Below are 17,104 nucleotides of genomic sequence, written 5' to 3'. Positions count from 1 at the left end.
TTGTTTTTAAAACGGCAGTGACTTGCTGAAGTTCAAATGAGGCAAACGATGATCTAATTAATCATCTAAGATCTAGATCATGATGATCTCTAATCTAATGATCAATGTCATTTTGGATTCAGTTCAAAATTCTACTCATCACCTTCAAAGCCCTCAACAACCTGGCCCCCTCATACCTCTCTGATCTCCTTCTCCACCACACGCCTACCCGCTGCCTCAGGTCCGCAGATGCTAACCTATAGTCTATCAGTGAGCTGGATACAATCCTACCTGGAGGCGAGAGAACAGATGGTTGAGGTAAATGGTACCCTATCCCCCCCCCCCTCCCAGTGAGCTGTGGTGTTCCACAAGGAAGCATACTAGGACCGCTACTCTTCCTAATTTATGCAAATGACATGTCGTCAGCCTGTGACTGCAACTTGTTCCTGTTTGCGGACGACTCAGCCCTGCTGGTCTCTGACAAGAACAAGTTGCAGGTTGAAAAAACCCTCAGCTCGGAACTAGGCAAAATCTGCATATGGCTCGCTGATAACAAACTATCATTACACATGGGCAAAACAGAGTCCATTCTCTTCGGTTCAAATAACAAACTCAGCAAGACCGACGGCTTCTCAGTTACAGTGGGTGACAATATTGTCACAAGGAAAGATGAAATTACCTACCTGGGTTCCATCCTAGAGGCACATCTTTCCTGTGACAAAATGGCATCCAATGTAATAAAAAAAGTCAACCAACGAACTCGATTCTTGTACCGGATCTCCTCTCTGGTAAACAAGAATACCCTGAAGACTCTGGCAGGAGCACTCAAGTCAAGTCAAGTCAAGTCAAGAGTTTTATTTGTCACGGCATACAAGTATACAATGAAATGCGGGTGGTCTTGCCCGCAACGATGTGCAATACAGTGGTACAATATATAATAGAATCCAATAAAAACAACATTGTGCAGTAACAGGTAACATGGTGTGACATCTCGGTATCTGTACATAGTTATTTACAGAGCATATAGGACATGCTAGGTAGCTTTGGTAGTGCAATACACTGTTACTGTTGCTATACTAATTTAAAGTGGCCTTTCCTTTTGGCAATAAGTGTGGGTGAGTGCGGCATGAGTGTGTGCCCGCTCATGTTAATGGGGAACTATCTTATAAATGGCCTTTTTGAGTGTTTAGCATTGTTTCCTAGCTATGTGAACTTATATTAATATGATCTATGTCTCAAAATTCTCATATTGGCGCATTCTTCCAATTCTTCTCTCACAATATTCACCCTCACTGAACTGAGTCATTTGAAAATGTGCGCGATATGTGATGTCAGAGAGACACCGCTGCATGTTAATGTTCAGGCGACGACGCCGCTGCGCAGTGGTTTAGGAGCCCAGGCTCAAAACAGCTCGAGATCTTGAGGTAGAAAAATGCTGTTTTTGAGGACTTGATTAGAAATACAAAACAATGAATAAAAAAAATATATATATTACAGAGGTGTTCCATAGACTCACAGGAATTGTGTAAAAGTGCCCAAATAGTGAAAGAAATAGTAAAATAGTTCCCCTTTAAAGTGTTAAAGTGGCTGCTAGTGCACAGCGTGCGTGTCGTGTGTGTGCTCATGTGTGCTTGTGTGTGGATAGTTCAGTGTTCTGTGGCACTCAATGTTCATTGTTCAAGGCTCTGATGGCCTGGGGGAAGAAGCTGAGCCTAAGCCTCTCTGTCCTAGTAGCTGGGGTTCGCAGGCGTCTGCCTGACCTCAGCAGCTGGAACAGGCTGTTATTGGGGTGGTGGGGGTCTTTCATTATTCTGCAGGCTCTGGATTTGCACCTCTTGTTGTATAGAACCTGCAGGGGAGGTAGTGCAATACCCGTGGTACGCTCGGCTGAGCGCACCACTCTCTGTAGGGCCTTCTTGTCCTGTGCCGTGCTGTTTCCATACCAGGCAGTGATGTTTCCGGTCAAGATGCTCTCTACAGCTCCTGAGTAGAAGGACTGGAGTATCTTCCCCGATACTCTGAACTTCCTTAACTGTCTCAGGTGGTAGAGGCGCTGCTTCGCCTTCTTTACTACTGTGTCTATGTGTGTTGACCATGTCAGATCCTCTGAGATGTGGACCCCCAGGTACTTAAAGCTGCTCACCCTGTCCACGGTAGCCCCGTTAATCCTTAGTGGTGTGTGTGTCTCCTGCTGTCCTCTCCTATAATCCACGATCAGCTCCTTGGTTTTACCAATGTTCAGGAGCAGGCTGTTGTCCTGGCACCAGCGTTCCAGTACCTCAACATCCTCCCGGTAGGCCTTCTCGTCGTTGTCCGAGATCAGCCCCACCACCACGTGTCGTCTGCGAACTTCACTATGGAGTTGGAGCTGAACTTGGCCACACAATCGTGTGTGTAGAATGAGTACAGCAGGGGGCTCAGAACACAGCCCTGGGGGGACCCGATGCTCAGGGTGATGGTGTTGGAGGTCTGACCCCCCACCCTGACCGCCTGGGGTCTTTCGCTCAGAAAGACTCATTCAAGGGTACTATGAATATGCTTGCACCTCATGGTACCAAAGCACCTCAAAGGCACTAAAAACAAAATTACAAACATCTCAAAACAAACTGGTCAGACTACTGCTTGACCTGACTCCTAGAACCCACCTCACCCCTGCCCACTTTGACAACCTAGGATGGCTTAGAATAGACGACAGAGTACAGCAACTTGCAATGGGCCTGGTCTACACTACATGACCAAGGTACCCATGTACATGTCAAAATACTTCCCAAAGGTCAGTGAATACCACAATCACAACACCAGAGGGAGCTCCACAAATCATGTTAAACCCAGATTCGGCTCAAACAAGGGACTAAACACGTTTCGCAATTATGCCACACCAATGTGGAACGCCCTACCCAAAGCTGTAAAGGAATGTGAATCACTACCCACTTTCAAAAACACTCTCAAAGAACACCTACGGGAGACTGCAATTCGAAACTGGCCCCTGCAAATGTCCTAACCCAACCCCCTCCAATGTACAGTAAATGACCAAGTATGGCTTTGTCAATATTCCAATGTACAGTGTACAGTGTACAGTTTTTTATATAATTTTTTTTATTTTAAATGTTCTCTACTAAAACTGTATTGTTTGTTTTGTTCTGTAAAGTGTCTTTGATTCAAGATTCAAGAGATTCAAGAGGTTCATTCATCACATACATACACAAGACATATAGTGAAATGAAGGTGGTATCCGGAAAAGCGCTATGTAACACGTCGGAACGTCGACCTGCCGACAGTCAACCGTTGAGACGACGCTGGTCAAGCGTTGAGATGGCGCTGACTGTGGTTCGCTACTACTAGACAGTAAGACTGTGATTACATTGGACGCCTTTTTCCTGCGCTCAAACGCGAGGCACGGCAGGGTGTAGGCCTACATAGAGAATCGAAAGTACATAGGGCGCAGCAAGCGATACCACTGATTACCGTTGCCACCTCAGCTGACGTTACATAAGTTACATTACTACTCACAGCCCTCCAGGCGTTGCTGTTTGCACAAACAAGGTTTGTTGGAAACGGACAAAATTAGCTTCTCGTCAATTATCGATTGGTTTGTTTTGCTGTTGATTTCTCTTCAGATAAATTGTAAAATCCGGAGGAGGATTTTCGTAGATTTGTTCGTACAAACTTCTTACGAAGATAGTTACGAAGATAATTAACGAACATGTTGGATCATGTCTGTGTCTTTTTCAACTGAGAGCGTCCGAAAAAGCATTGCTTCAAAAACGTGAGGCACGTAGTCTGGAGGAGAAACACGCCTGTCCATTGAACCATTGAAAACCATAGAAGAAATGTGCAGGCACATTCAAAAACGCATCCATTTGGAGGTCGGAAACGTACTACTTCCTGCTTCTCATCAAGGAAACTATAAAAGAAGGAAGAGTCAAGCGGCTGGGTGGAGCAGCGGACATTGCGCTCGTCACCAACGCAAGAGACACCGGGTTCAAATCCGGCTGTCGGCGTTGCCTCTGGCTTGGGCCGGCCGTCATACTGGCTCAATTGGCAGAGTCAGCGAGTGGAAGTCGATGGGTGGTAATCTGGTTGTTGTGGACAGCGACTCCTACAGGTCGGTTGGGGGACGCCTGCACAGCAGAGACAGGAAATGGCGGGGGTAGTGTGAGCCTCCCACACGTTACACCTCGCCAATGAGAGTCCGCGCTGGCAGGTGAAAAGATGTGACAGGCTGCCTCCTCGTGTACCGGAGGGGACACGTGATGCAAGGCTTCTATCCTCCCTACAACCGACCAGTGGGGGGCATATGCGAGCAACATTCAAGACAGGGGAGGGAAGAATTGGAAACACGAAATTGGGATGGGAGAAAAATAGAAAATAAGGAGAAAAAGTGGATAAATAAAAAAAAAAAGGGACGAGTCATTACATCGCCGTGTAGCTCGTGATGGTGCCAAGTGTGAACATTTTCGGTTCGGCCGACATTGAGTTGAATGGGATCAGCCATCTCCTTGTTTATGATTTAATTTTAACAATGTTTTGCATTGTTAACTAGCTAACGTTAGATATATTGGTTGATGTATATTTCAAATTTGAATACAGGCTTCAACAGAACTGGCACCAAGCAGAGCTGGTATCGAACGCTGGTATTGACTAACTATAAAAGTAGGAAGGTGACGTGATGACCCTTCCTCCTTTTATAGTTTCCTTGCTTCTCAGGAATGAAACTTCAGCCTCGTGTTTGGAACTTTGCAAAGCCACGCACACTTTGAATATTACATTGCGATTCAGGGTTCAAACGTGGCTCCCAGGGTCCGACTCAGTAGCCATTCCACGCAGGCCAATTAGCATCTGTCACTACTGCGATGGAATCAGTGTTGTAGGACTCAAGTCCTGGACTGATGTGGACTCGTGCCTCGACTTCGACTTGAGCACTGATGACTCGGACTCGAGCATTGACTGCATTTGGACTCGAAGGTGCAGACGATGACTCAGACTTGTTAATTGATAAATACAGTTATTTATAAAAAAAAAAGTGTAATAGGCCCTAATCATTTGCCATAAGATATTGATTGATTGCTATTGCTGTTTGGCTATTGTGTCACATAAATAAACTCCCTTTGAAACGGTGACCGCTGTGTCATTTATGTTTAATGTAGACCTTTTTTTATTTGTATGTCAGCTCTTTGACTGCCAGAGTGGAGTGGACTCTTGATGACTCGGACTCGGACTAGGGTAATGGGGACTTGACTCGGACTCGACTCAGGCTCTTCTTTGGTGACTCAGACTTGAACTCGGACTCGAACACTGGGGACTCGAGACTCGACTCGGGACTCGAGATTTAGTGACTCGACTACAACACTGGATCGAATTAATCATTCCGAAGCGACAAAAAACGCAGTAGTCTTCAGCATCAGTGTTGCTCTCGTAAGCTGTTTTGATAAAGCTCTCATGAATAACAGCGCTAGACATACAGCAACACTGCTTTCAGAGCGAATCGTGAGGTGAAACAAAATGCAACTGGAGCGTATCAGGCATAAGATGCTTACAATTAGGACATCTTTATCTTTCTGTCTCTCTCAGGGGCGTCCAGGGGCTCTCGGCCCATCCGGACCCAGCGGCCCAGAGGGGTTCCCAGGGGACTCCGGGCCTTTCGGTCCTAAAGGAGAGAAGGGCCACCTCGGGTTCAAGGGACCATCCGGCCCGAAAGGAGACAAGGTAGGATCTATACTGGTAGTCGTAACATATCTAATACTCTGAAGAGGGACGAACAGATACTGTGTCATGCAATAATGCATTTGTAATACACATCATATTGAGATGTGGGCTATAACTGATATCGATATGTTGTGGTGATCTGTGTGAAATGGTTCCTATGGTATCCAATTTTGTACAAACCGAATGTGATTTGATTTGATTTGATTTTATTATGGATCTCCATTAGCTGGTGCCATACCAACCAGCTAGTCTTCCTGGGGTCCACACACAAAAAAAACATACAAAAACAATTATTATTGCAAAAACAAAATTATTAAAAGTCAGTACACACAATGCATAATGAAACTACTGTAACAATTAAGATAGCTAAAATTACATTATACAACGGCATGCAAATTTCTCGATTCTGATTGGTTGAAACAGTCCATTTACACACTATGTATAGGGCACAATCCACGCTCCTGGGCCCTCATTCATCAACGTGTCTTACGCACAGATATGTGCTTAACCTGTGCGTACGACCATTTCTAAGCAAAGAGTGGGATTCATCAATTTCAACTTGAACTTGACTTCGTGCTTATGTGTACGCACGGCTCGGAGCACACTTAGCTGACGCCCAGTGGTAGAATATCGTTACTACGGCATAAGCGCTCCTCAGTACATGCATTTGTTCCAACGCGGAAATAAAGACACTGGCGCGTGTTCTGTATGACCCCCGTAATTCATTATAGTTCATTGTGAAATAGCGATATTAGTGTAATTATTGTCAAACCCTAAATAGCATGTGGAATAGGTCTTTCTCTCCGAATGAATGCAGGTTTATATATATAGCGTTATGGGGTGCACTGACTGCGCTCGCAGGAACTGTTTTCAGAGATAGCATCAGATAGGGATGAATGAATGAATGAGGGGCAGTCTAATTGCAGAGAGAACATAATATTAACTAGAGTCCACTACCCGAGACACCTCCTTCATTTGTACCGCAATTTGGGACCCAAATTGGAGCTATGAGCTTAAAAGCTTTTCCGTGCTTATTTGAGAAGGTCCAGCTGCAGAGCCGGAGAGACAGACAGCAGAGAGACAGACAGACAGACAGATAGACACTGTTCCACAGTGTGTGTGTGTGTGACCACTAGTCTCCTAGTAGAGACCCCCCCCTCTGGACCACCTCCCAGTAGAGACCCCCCCCCCCTCTGGACCACCTCCTAGTAGAGACAAGTTTTCTGAAATTTATGTTTATATATGCAAATGAGGCACTTCCCCATTAAATATGTGGACATTTATGGATGCAATAAGGCTAAATGAAGTAAAATGAACAACTAAATGTGTGTTATTGACGTTTTATTGTCACTAGTTTCATAGAAGACATGTTTAGGAAGCAAAATATAACAAAATCTCAAAATCAACAAAAAAAGTATATTTGCCTATTCACCTGCAGTGTCTCGCCTTAACACTTTGACTGCCGGGACACGTCTTTAGACGTCTTTGCTGGCGATGCTAAAGTTGCCGGGGGACGCTGTACAGCGTCCTTATATCAATATTTCAAAAATCTGCGATCGGATCCATAATCTGCCTCCGCTGGCCTGAGAACCACCAGCAGGACCCACTGAGCTCTCTGGCGGTTCAGGAGCGCCATCTGGTGGCCGATCGCGCAACTGCTTAACAGGAAGCGCTGTAGAGGTTTTGCTAAATGTCCGTATTGCTTCCGGCCACTCGGGATAGCTTCCGGCACTGTAGCTCGTCACTCTACATAGCGATCGATTGCCAATAACTCGATAAACAACATGATTTGGACGTATATACCATTATACAAGCTGGAGATGGACCGGGTAATAATATATCCCATAATGATAAAATTTCTACTCGACGATGATCGCCCAACGGCGCGCGGATACTGGGGTGAGTTTCAGCGTGTAACGTTACCGTCTTCGATAATAACTGATATTATCAACATTTGACCCACATTAGATGATTGGTATAACGCTGCCCACGGAATTATAAACGCCCCCTCGCCCATCCGGTCAACATCAGATGACGTGTAGTAACTTCTAGAACCACGTCCAGTTGAAATCTTTTATCTCGCATCGATTGCTATCAAACTGTATTTCATCATCAATATAATGCATTTGGAGCTATAAATCAAGTTCTGGAGAAAGCTGCAGAAAACGATAAAAACATACTTATACTTTAGACCATATTTTACTATGAATATGTGAATGAAAAAGTTTAACGTTGCTACACAATGAACAATACATATAGGACTTTGAATGGGCCCTAATAATGGCAATGTAGCAATAGAATTTAAAAAGTTATAGCCCTGCAAAGAAGGGGACTTTCTCCATAGACAAATAGCGCTGGCAATCTATGGTATATCATGAATTTAACCTTAGGCAGCCAAAGTGTTAATCCTCATCTTCGTCTTCTTCCTAGAGAAGTCTCTACTAGGAGGTGGTCCAGAGGGGGGGGGGGGGCTGAGTCTCTACTATTAGACTAGTAGTCACACACACACACACACACACACACACACGCACGCACACACACACACACACACACACACACACACACACACACACACACACACACACACACACACACACACACACACACACTGTGGAACAGTGTCTGTCTGTCTGTCTGTCTCTCTGCTGTCTGTCTCTCTGCTGTCTCTCTCAAAATAGTATAAGTGCTATCTTGGCCCTGAGAGTTGCTCTCCAGCTCTGCAGCTGGACCCTCTCAAATCAGCACGAAAAAAGCTATAAGCTTATAAAACGATTTAATATGCTAAACTTCGTTTTAAATTCCTTAATTCACTTTTGTTTATTTCATAAAGATTTTCCAGACATAATGCTACCTGCCCCGACCAGATCCGTGACTCTGTTGCGATACAGATGAATTATCTACTCAGAAAGCTTATAAAACAATTTAATATGCTAAACTTTGTTTTTAAATTCTTTAATTCACTTTTGTTTATTTCATAAGGATTTTCCCGACATAATGATACCTGCCCCGACCAGATCCGTGACTCTGTTGCGATACAGATGAATTATCTACTCAGAATAGTATTATAAAGTGGCTATCTTTTATGCTGTAGATCACTGCTGGTATGTGCGTGCAGAACCTTTATTTCAGCGGGGACTGTAGTATTTATTTGACGTTACTGTACAATATATGTGTATTAAAAGACGGAGCTGTCTTTTATTGTATTATAATAATTATTAATATTAAAAATAAATTAAGAAAGGCATTCTTATTCCAGCATGCATTAATGACACTAACGGGCAACGGCAAAACAGTGGTTGATGGTCTTTATTAGTGTTTGCGGTGTCCAGGCAGCAATGGTCTTTTAGGAAGTTAATAGATATAATATCCGACAGTGTACAACACCCTCGGTTTAGTCCATTCTTCCACATTTTATGGGGGTGTCCATTACCGTATATGGTTAATCGGGGCGGTTTTGGTATGCAAATACGTGAAAGTGTGCACGAGCATCGGCGCAGGGCCAAGGTGAGATTCATCATGACAGGTGTGCGTAGAACCTGCGTACGCACGTGTGGTGAATCCCGTTTTTTCTGTGCGTGCACTGATTCTACATTCTGTGCTTACGTGTGGAAATAGAACATTTTCTACGCCACGTTAATGAATGCGGGCCCTGGTCCCAGGACCCGCCCACAACCGAATCACATCACTCCGCCGCGGACAATAATCTTTAACAAATGGATATGTTGATAGCGTCATAACGACTAAATATAAAGCGATTCTGTCACGGCGAATGTCTTAGTCCTTTAAACAATGTTGGATGATGTAATTGATGGGTCATGAGTCATTGTAGAACAAAAGAAAAATCGCGGATTGATTGATTGATTATTTGCAATTTTATTTTAAATTTCTTCTTCCTTCCCCCTGACTGCAGAGCTCACTCTCACACTGTCTGCCAACACCCCCCCCCCCCCCCCCCCACACACACACACACACACACACACACACACACACACACACACACACACACACACACACGTACACACTCACATACACAGACACACACACACACACACACACACACACACTCCTGTCTGCAACAGCGGAGGAGAGTCAGACTGAGAGAGAGCTGGGTGTTGCGATGTTTTAAGTGAGCATGGCCCATTGAATTGATTGATTGGTTGATTGCTAATTTTATTACTGTACGCCTGGTTTCCAACTGGTTAAGTTTAGGCCCTCTAAAGTAGGTTTAAAAAATAAATAAAAAAATAGGGCGAAGAAAACTTTTTTTTCCCTATAGGACAAAGAAAACCGTTTAATTTGTTTTACCTACTTTCTATAGAAGCATCTAAGAATGAAGTTATATAGAAAGTAGGTCTGCATCCCCTTAACAATTGTGTGTATTGAGCCGTACTGTATTGTACCCATTCTGCATCTGGTAATAAAATGTTCAATCAATCATTCCAATAACACACAGTTGGATGTGTTATTTTTTTGATTCCGTTGGATGCACTTCCGAGCTGCTTCCACATGAGGCAACTTCTCTCAATCATTCCAATAACACACAGTTGGATGTGTTAGTTGGTTGGATGCACTATCGAGCTGCTTCCACATGGAGGCAACTTCTCTCAATCATTCCAATAACACACAGTTGGATGTGTTAGTTGGTTGGATGCACTTCCGAGCTGCTTCCACATGGAGGCAACTTGTCTTTTTTGTTGTTGTGGGAACTACTTTTTCTGGCGGATGGTTTTTTCAATAAATCTTCGATTAATGTGTGTTTATTGTATAGCAATAAGGTTGGATGAATGTGGCAGTTTTATAAAAGCATTACACCACTTGCAGTCGTGATTTGTGAACAATAAACCATGCCTAGGGGGTCTAACGACCACCCCTAGGCATGGTTTATTGTTCACAAACCACTCCTACGCATGATGTAATGCTTAATTACAGTGTAAAACAAAAACAAAAAATTACTTTACAGTGTTAAAAACAATTTAAAAGTGAATCTACTGTAAATGCAGCAGAGGTTTTGAGGCAGGTTATTCCAAAGAGTTAATGCTCTAAAAATAAAAGATCTCCTTAAAGCGTTGGTTTTAGGACCTGGCAATTCAAGCTGCCCACCGATGAGACAGGACATCACTGTGAAGTGGAAAATAACCCGTCTTTGTTCTTCTGCAGTGTATTTCTATGCTGTTGTGCACGTACAAGTACGCAAACAAAACCCGCGTGCCAAAAGAAAACCCACAAAAACCTATACTGTGATGATGATTTCTGATGAGGTTTTTAGACTGTGATGCAGTGATGCCGTAATAGACAGTGATGGATGTATTTAAAGTGTATCTTTCTCTCCCAAAGGGACCTATGGGCGTGCCAGGGTTCCCAGGCACTGACGGAGTACCGGTGAGTGTGCACCTGAAACACACACACACACACACATGTACTGTATGTGCTCTATCTATCTATCTATCTATCTATCTATCTATCTATCTATCTATCTATCTATCTATCTATCTATCGATCGATCGATCGATCTATCTATCTATCTATCTATCTATCTATCTATCTATCTATCTATCTATCTATCTATCTATCTATCTATCTATCTATCTATCTATCTATCTATCTATCTATCTATCTATCTATCTATCTATCTATCTATCCCCTTTTCCTTTTACCCCATGTCCTCTCTCTCTCTCTCTCTCTCTCTCTCTCTCTCTCTCTCTCTCTCTCTCTCTCTCTCTCTCTCTCTCTCTCTCTCTCTCTCTCCATCTCTCCCATCTCAATTTCTCCCTCTCAATCTCTCTCTTTCCATCTCTGTCTCTCATCATCTCTCCCATCTCAATTTCTCCCTCTCCATCTATCTCTCCATCTTTCCCTTATCCACTCCCCATGTGAATTAGTAAAAAGTTTTCTTCTAACCAAAACCTCTCTCTCCAGGGTCATCCCGGACAGGACGGGGGGAGGGGCCTGTCGGGCTGGACGGCTGTAACGGGTCGAGGGGAGAGGCAGGAGACCCTGGTTTTGGGGTCGGGCCCCCCGGCACCCCTGGACAATCAGTATGGAACCCTTTCCTTTAGAAAACACTTTTGCTGGGGCGGCTACGTGGCGTAGTGGGCAAGGCGCTCGCCACGAATGCGGAGACGCTGGGCTCGCCTGTTCGAGCCCAGCGCTCCACATTGCTTTCAGTTTAGCTGGTCGTCCATACTAATACACATTGGCCGTATTAGGGGGTGGGAAACTGATGGGTGAGGATCGGGCGTTGTGGACAGCGACTCCTACAGGTCGGTTGGTGCGCCCTGCGCAGTAGAATCAGGAAGTGTCGGGGGCAGCGTGAGCCTCCCACGCGTTACTCCTCACCACTGAGAGATCGAGCTGCGCAGGTGGAAAGATGCGACTGCTGTTACCTCAAGTACCGGAGGGGACTTGTGCTATGTATGACTTAGTCCACATTGCAGCCGGCTTGTGGGAGGCAAGAAACAGCGTCCGTGACAGGGAGGGTTGAATTGGATGATACGAAAATTGGGATGGGAGAAAATATAGAAAATGGGAGAAAAAGTGGATAAAAAAAAGAAAACACTTTTGCTTTACTTTACTATTAAATCATTTGGAATTAGGATCATGTATAAGCACATACAAATGATGTGGAATAATATCTGTATTATATATATATTTTTTTTTAATGAGCGCCATTTAGACTCACCCATTAGATTATGTGCTTTAGAGCACAATCATTTTGCTTTAAAGTCGAGCCCGCTAGATTACACTTAGTCCTACTGGGGCTATTGTTCTACAAGAGTCTGTGATAACAACATTTTATAATACAGATTTGTGAGATTACCAACAACAATGACTGTACACAAGTAGACAAAAAAAAAAACATACATTCCACGCATTCACACTCATGACATAATACACCTCATGACATAATACACACATGACAGATATTTACACACATGACACCTCCTATTATGGATTATAATGCTCACATACACACCATATAATGCACACATACACCCAGTTAATAATAATCACTCATTCTGTTTACATGTACTCATTGCTCTCTCTCTCTCTCTCTCTCTCTCTCTCTCTCTCTCTCTCCTCTCTCTCTCTTCTCTCTCCTCTCTCTCTCTCTCTCTCTCGCAGGGGCCTTATGGTCCAAAGGGGAGTAAAAGGAGAGCCTGTGTTTATTGATCCTGTCGGTATCATCATCGGGGTAATATGTTATGCTCACACACACACACGCACACACACACACACACACACACACACACACACACACACACACACACACACACAACACACACACACACAACACACACACACACACACACACACACACACACACACACACACAGGTAGGGCAGAAAGTTGATTACATTTCTCACTGAGTCTTTACCGGTGCAGTCACTGCTGTTTGCCTTTTTATAGGGCAGAACTCCTCTCCGTCCTCTCTTTACACACCTTCCTCTGCACTCTCTCTCTCTCTCTCTCTCGTCTCTCTCTCTCTCTCATCTCTCTCTCTCTCTCTCTCTCTCTCTCTCTCTCTCTCTCTCTCCATCCTTACTGACTTTTATCCTCACCCCCCCGCTTTTCTGTACTCACCCTTATCTCCCTCTCCCTCTCTTCCCCCTCTCCTGTCCTCCATCTCCTCTCCTTTCCTTCCTTCATCCCGTCCCTCTCTCACCATGCCCCTTTCCCCTCCCTTCCACATTTTTCACACACAGTGGCTTTTGTTTAGAGACCAGTGCATTAGATTAAGGGAGGGATGGTGTTGTTATTACTGATCCAAACTTATCCACATTCTCAGGTCAGCTTGATCAAATGCCTCCCTGTATATCCCCCCCCCCCACCCTCTCTCTTTCATGTATCCCGCCAGAGCACCTACTGTAATATGTTTCTATCCCTGCCCACTGATAAAAAGAAATTATATATTTATGATATCGACAGTTTCAACTGAACAACATAAACATTCTAAAAGGACTCACGTTTATTTCCTCTTGCAATGTTTGCTAAATGCAATAGACAGGAAATACATTTGGTTCCAAAACGATTCCCTAGCAACAGAACTCCTGTGGAACTGGAACCGTCTATATAGCATTACTTTTTCTAAGGTCTGAGTTTGTGACACAACTGGTACTGGAGGGTTCAAATGGGTTCTAACATTGTTTAAAAGTTAGTTAAAGGTGCTAGTTCAAGTTCAAGTTTCTTTATTAGTTGTCATACAGAAGTACAGAATACTTTTATACAAAATGCTTCTTTCTGTTACGCTCCAGAGACTGTGCTAGACAAAAAAGATAAGTATAAAATAAAATAAGTATAGCAGTATAAAATAGAAGTCACGTACGTAGACACAAGTGTTCAATATGTACATATGTACAATGTTCAATGCAAAGTAGAAGTAACTGAGTTACCATACAATATACAGTATTAGTATATTAGTATACTATTAGTATACTATATTAGTATATTAGTATTAGTATAGTGCAAAGCAGAAATGGGATGAGGTACAATTTAGGTACAATTTACAGTAAGGTGTACTGAGGTATGGGTTGTAGTGCAAATTCTTTGCCAATAGATATAAAGTGTGTTTAGGTGTTCTAAAGTGTGTATGTGGGTGCTGCATTGAGTTGTTTGTTTAAAGTGAGTGTGTGCGTGTGGATGTGTGTGCTGTGAGTGCATCTGATGGTTGTTGTATAGTGTTATTGTTCGTTGAGCAACCTGATGGCCTGGGGATAGAAGCTTCTTCTGAGTCTTTCTGTGCTTGCCATGAGACTCCTGTATCGCTTGCCTGACCGCAGCAGTTCAAAGAGGCAGTTGTTTGGGTGGCTGGAGTCTTTGATAATTCTCTTAGCCTTACCCATGCACCGCTTGTTGTAAATGTTCTGGAGAGTGGGAAGCCCCCCTCCAATTGTGCGTTCGGCTGAACGGGCCACTCTCTGTAGTCTGCTAGCTATAGATAGCATAGAGTACCAGCATGTTTATTGACATCATGTTTTATTTTAAGATGCTTGAAAGCCACAGGTTGAAGACAACTGTATTTGTATCTTTGTATTGGAAGACATGTAAATAACATTTTCTTTTTACATAATTCTTTTCAGAGTGCACCTGGTTTACCTGGAAGACCTGGTCAACCTGTAAGATATTTAATTCTTATGATATAGAATTAATAATACGATTCTATTTATTGCAGCATGTTTTGACACACGTAAACTTAAAAACATGTCAAATGTATTGATTTGGTATCCAGAATGTCCATATTTGTACTTGGTGACTTTTGTATTTGTGACCAAAACAATGGAATTACATGATTAAAAGTTATTTGTTTTTGTCATATGATTAAAAGTGATTTGTTTTTGTCACAAATATAAAAGTTACCAGTCAAGTACAAATCACACGGTAAAATGTATATTATTTACATGAGCGCAAAATGGCCACCGTGTGACTATGGTCAATAACGGTCGTTGTACTCAACTGATTACACCTGTAAATGTTCAGAAGACAATGTTTGAAACTGTGACTGTGAATTTCAACAAATAGTATTTTTTTATTTTTTATTTTTCAAGACCACTGACTCTGGCCTGATTCTGTTGTGTGTTCTGACAGGGTCTGCGGGGTCCGGAAGGTCCCGTCGGTCTACTCGGTCCCAGAGGTCCTGATGGATATGCCGTATGTAGCCTTGTTTGTTTTCCCCCGTCTGCTCTGTTGTCCCTTAATCAGTTCCGTGTTATTCTGTCTCTCTGTGGAATGTTCATATATCATGCAGTAGTAGTTATGATGTCCTGCGTCCTCCCTTCCAGTAAAAAGTATAGTAAGTTCCAGTATAAAATTGTATTTTGTATGCAAATACATACAAATGTGAAACTTAAACTTAAACATAAACGTGAGCCCTTATCGATTCTACTTCTAATTCTGGATTCTGATTCAGTTTTTCAGATTATGATTCTAATTCTAATTCTGTTTTTCTCATTCTGATTTTAATTCAAATTCTGGATTCTGATTAAATTGTTCTTATTCTGATTCTAATTCTAATATCTTCTTTCTATAGGGTCCACCTGGTCTCACTGGCGCTCCTGGACCTATGGTGAGTAACGGCACAGTACAGTACAGTACAGTACGATACAATATGTACAAAAGTACAGACGACTGGCGTAGCTGCTGTAAAAGGTCTATTGGAAATATGGGTCAAGTATATGCTGTGTATTATACTATTTCATGGATTGTCTTTCTAGGAGGTTTCACCCACACTAAGTTTAAAGCAGCTACTAAGAACTTTTATTTTGCCGATAAAAAGTATAGTTTTTCCCATAAAAGTCTTAGCGAGTGCATTTGTTTTGAGCGAGTGAAAGAAAGAAGTAATGTATCTATTTGTGAAGTAATGTATCTATTTGTGAAATAATGTATCTATTTGTGAAGTAATGTATCTATTTGTAGCCATGTAAGATTAATAACTAATACGACAACGGAAGAAGACTAGCGTTACATGCAAGCTTAACAACATTATAAGTTAACAGCTTCGGTGGCTCGGTAATAGTAATCTTTTGAGAAAGTTATCAACATTCCCTAGTAATGTTATGTCCTCATAATCATTGCCAACAGCGAGATGTTACGTTAGCTCTGTAGCAAGGCCAATATAAAATGTTACATTATTAGCCAGTTGTATTACATTAATGCCCACTGTGATATATTACATAAGTGTCAAGGAGAGAGAAGCCAATTCAGGATCAGTTTTGAATCCTTTTAATTCCCGCAACTCTGCTGGTTTACTTGGTTTGGCCCGTGCTCTATCCATAGAGCTATACCAATATACTGTCCCTTTTAGCTTTTCTAGGTTCATCGGTCTCTTCTTTTTCTCTTTGCTCATCCCGCCCTATTTATTTATACACTGTAAACATCGGCTCTTCTGGTCAGCGTGCCGTAAATCGTTTAGTCTCTTTACAGGTTTATAGAAATAGCTAATCTTGTCGCCGACGGTCTCATTTGCTCACGTAGGTCATGTAGATGTGTCCGTTTTTAATTGAGACGGCTATCAGTTATAAACTTAATAAAAATTCGATTATATAAAAAAGAATAAAAAAAGATTCTTTGCAAAATCAACTCTGCCTCTCCTTGTTAACTACAACAAGCAATGCTGTTTGTTATTTAAGATGAGGTCGGACTCGGCACTGACAGATTTGTGTTTATTATGCTGCTTTTATAAAGCCTCAAATGACGGCTTACAATATACAATTTTGGCTGGTAGCTCTCGGCTAGGTGGTAAATTAAAAAGTAGATCTTGGTTCAAAAAAGGTTGGGCACCCCTGGTATAGACGTTAGCCCTTTTAGGGCTGGATTTTATGTTTTGTTTTTAAGTTTTCTTAGAATTCCATCTAGGATTAGCTTCCGTTTTGGCCAGTAGCCATTTGTGACATTGTCATTCTAAATTCTGAATATCACACTTAAA

General features: G+C 42.6%; 1 protein-coding gene across 1 annotated transcript in view; it reads left to right on the top strand.

The window, feature by feature from the left end:
• The window catches only part of col4a6 (collagen, type IV, alpha 6), a gene marked incomplete at its 5' end in the record, with an annotated part of 116,749 nt that overhangs the window by 15,042 nt on the left and 84,603 nt on the right, over positions 1–17,104 (top strand). The window contains 9 exon segments of the mRNA XM_084327701.1: positions 5,551–5,685; positions 11,020–11,064; positions 11,602–11,632; positions 11,635–11,656; positions 11,658–11,720; positions 12,808–12,877; positions 14,763–14,798; positions 15,268–15,330; positions 15,710–15,745. Coding sequence (XP_084183827.1) covers positions 5,551–5,685; positions 11,020–11,064; positions 11,602–11,632; positions 11,635–11,656; positions 11,658–11,720; positions 12,808–12,877; positions 14,763–14,798; positions 15,268–15,330; positions 15,710–15,745 — 501 coding nt within the window.

Source organism: Notolepis coatsorum, assembly GCF_963971535.1.
Source record: "Notolepis coatsorum genome assembly, chromosome: 13".
Lineage (NCBI taxonomy): Eukaryota > Metazoa > Chordata > Actinopteri > Aulopiformes > Paralepididae > Notolepis > Notolepis coatsorum.
Note: the sequence above shows the minus strand (reverse complement) of the source record. Positions and strands in the feature narration are given on the sequence as shown.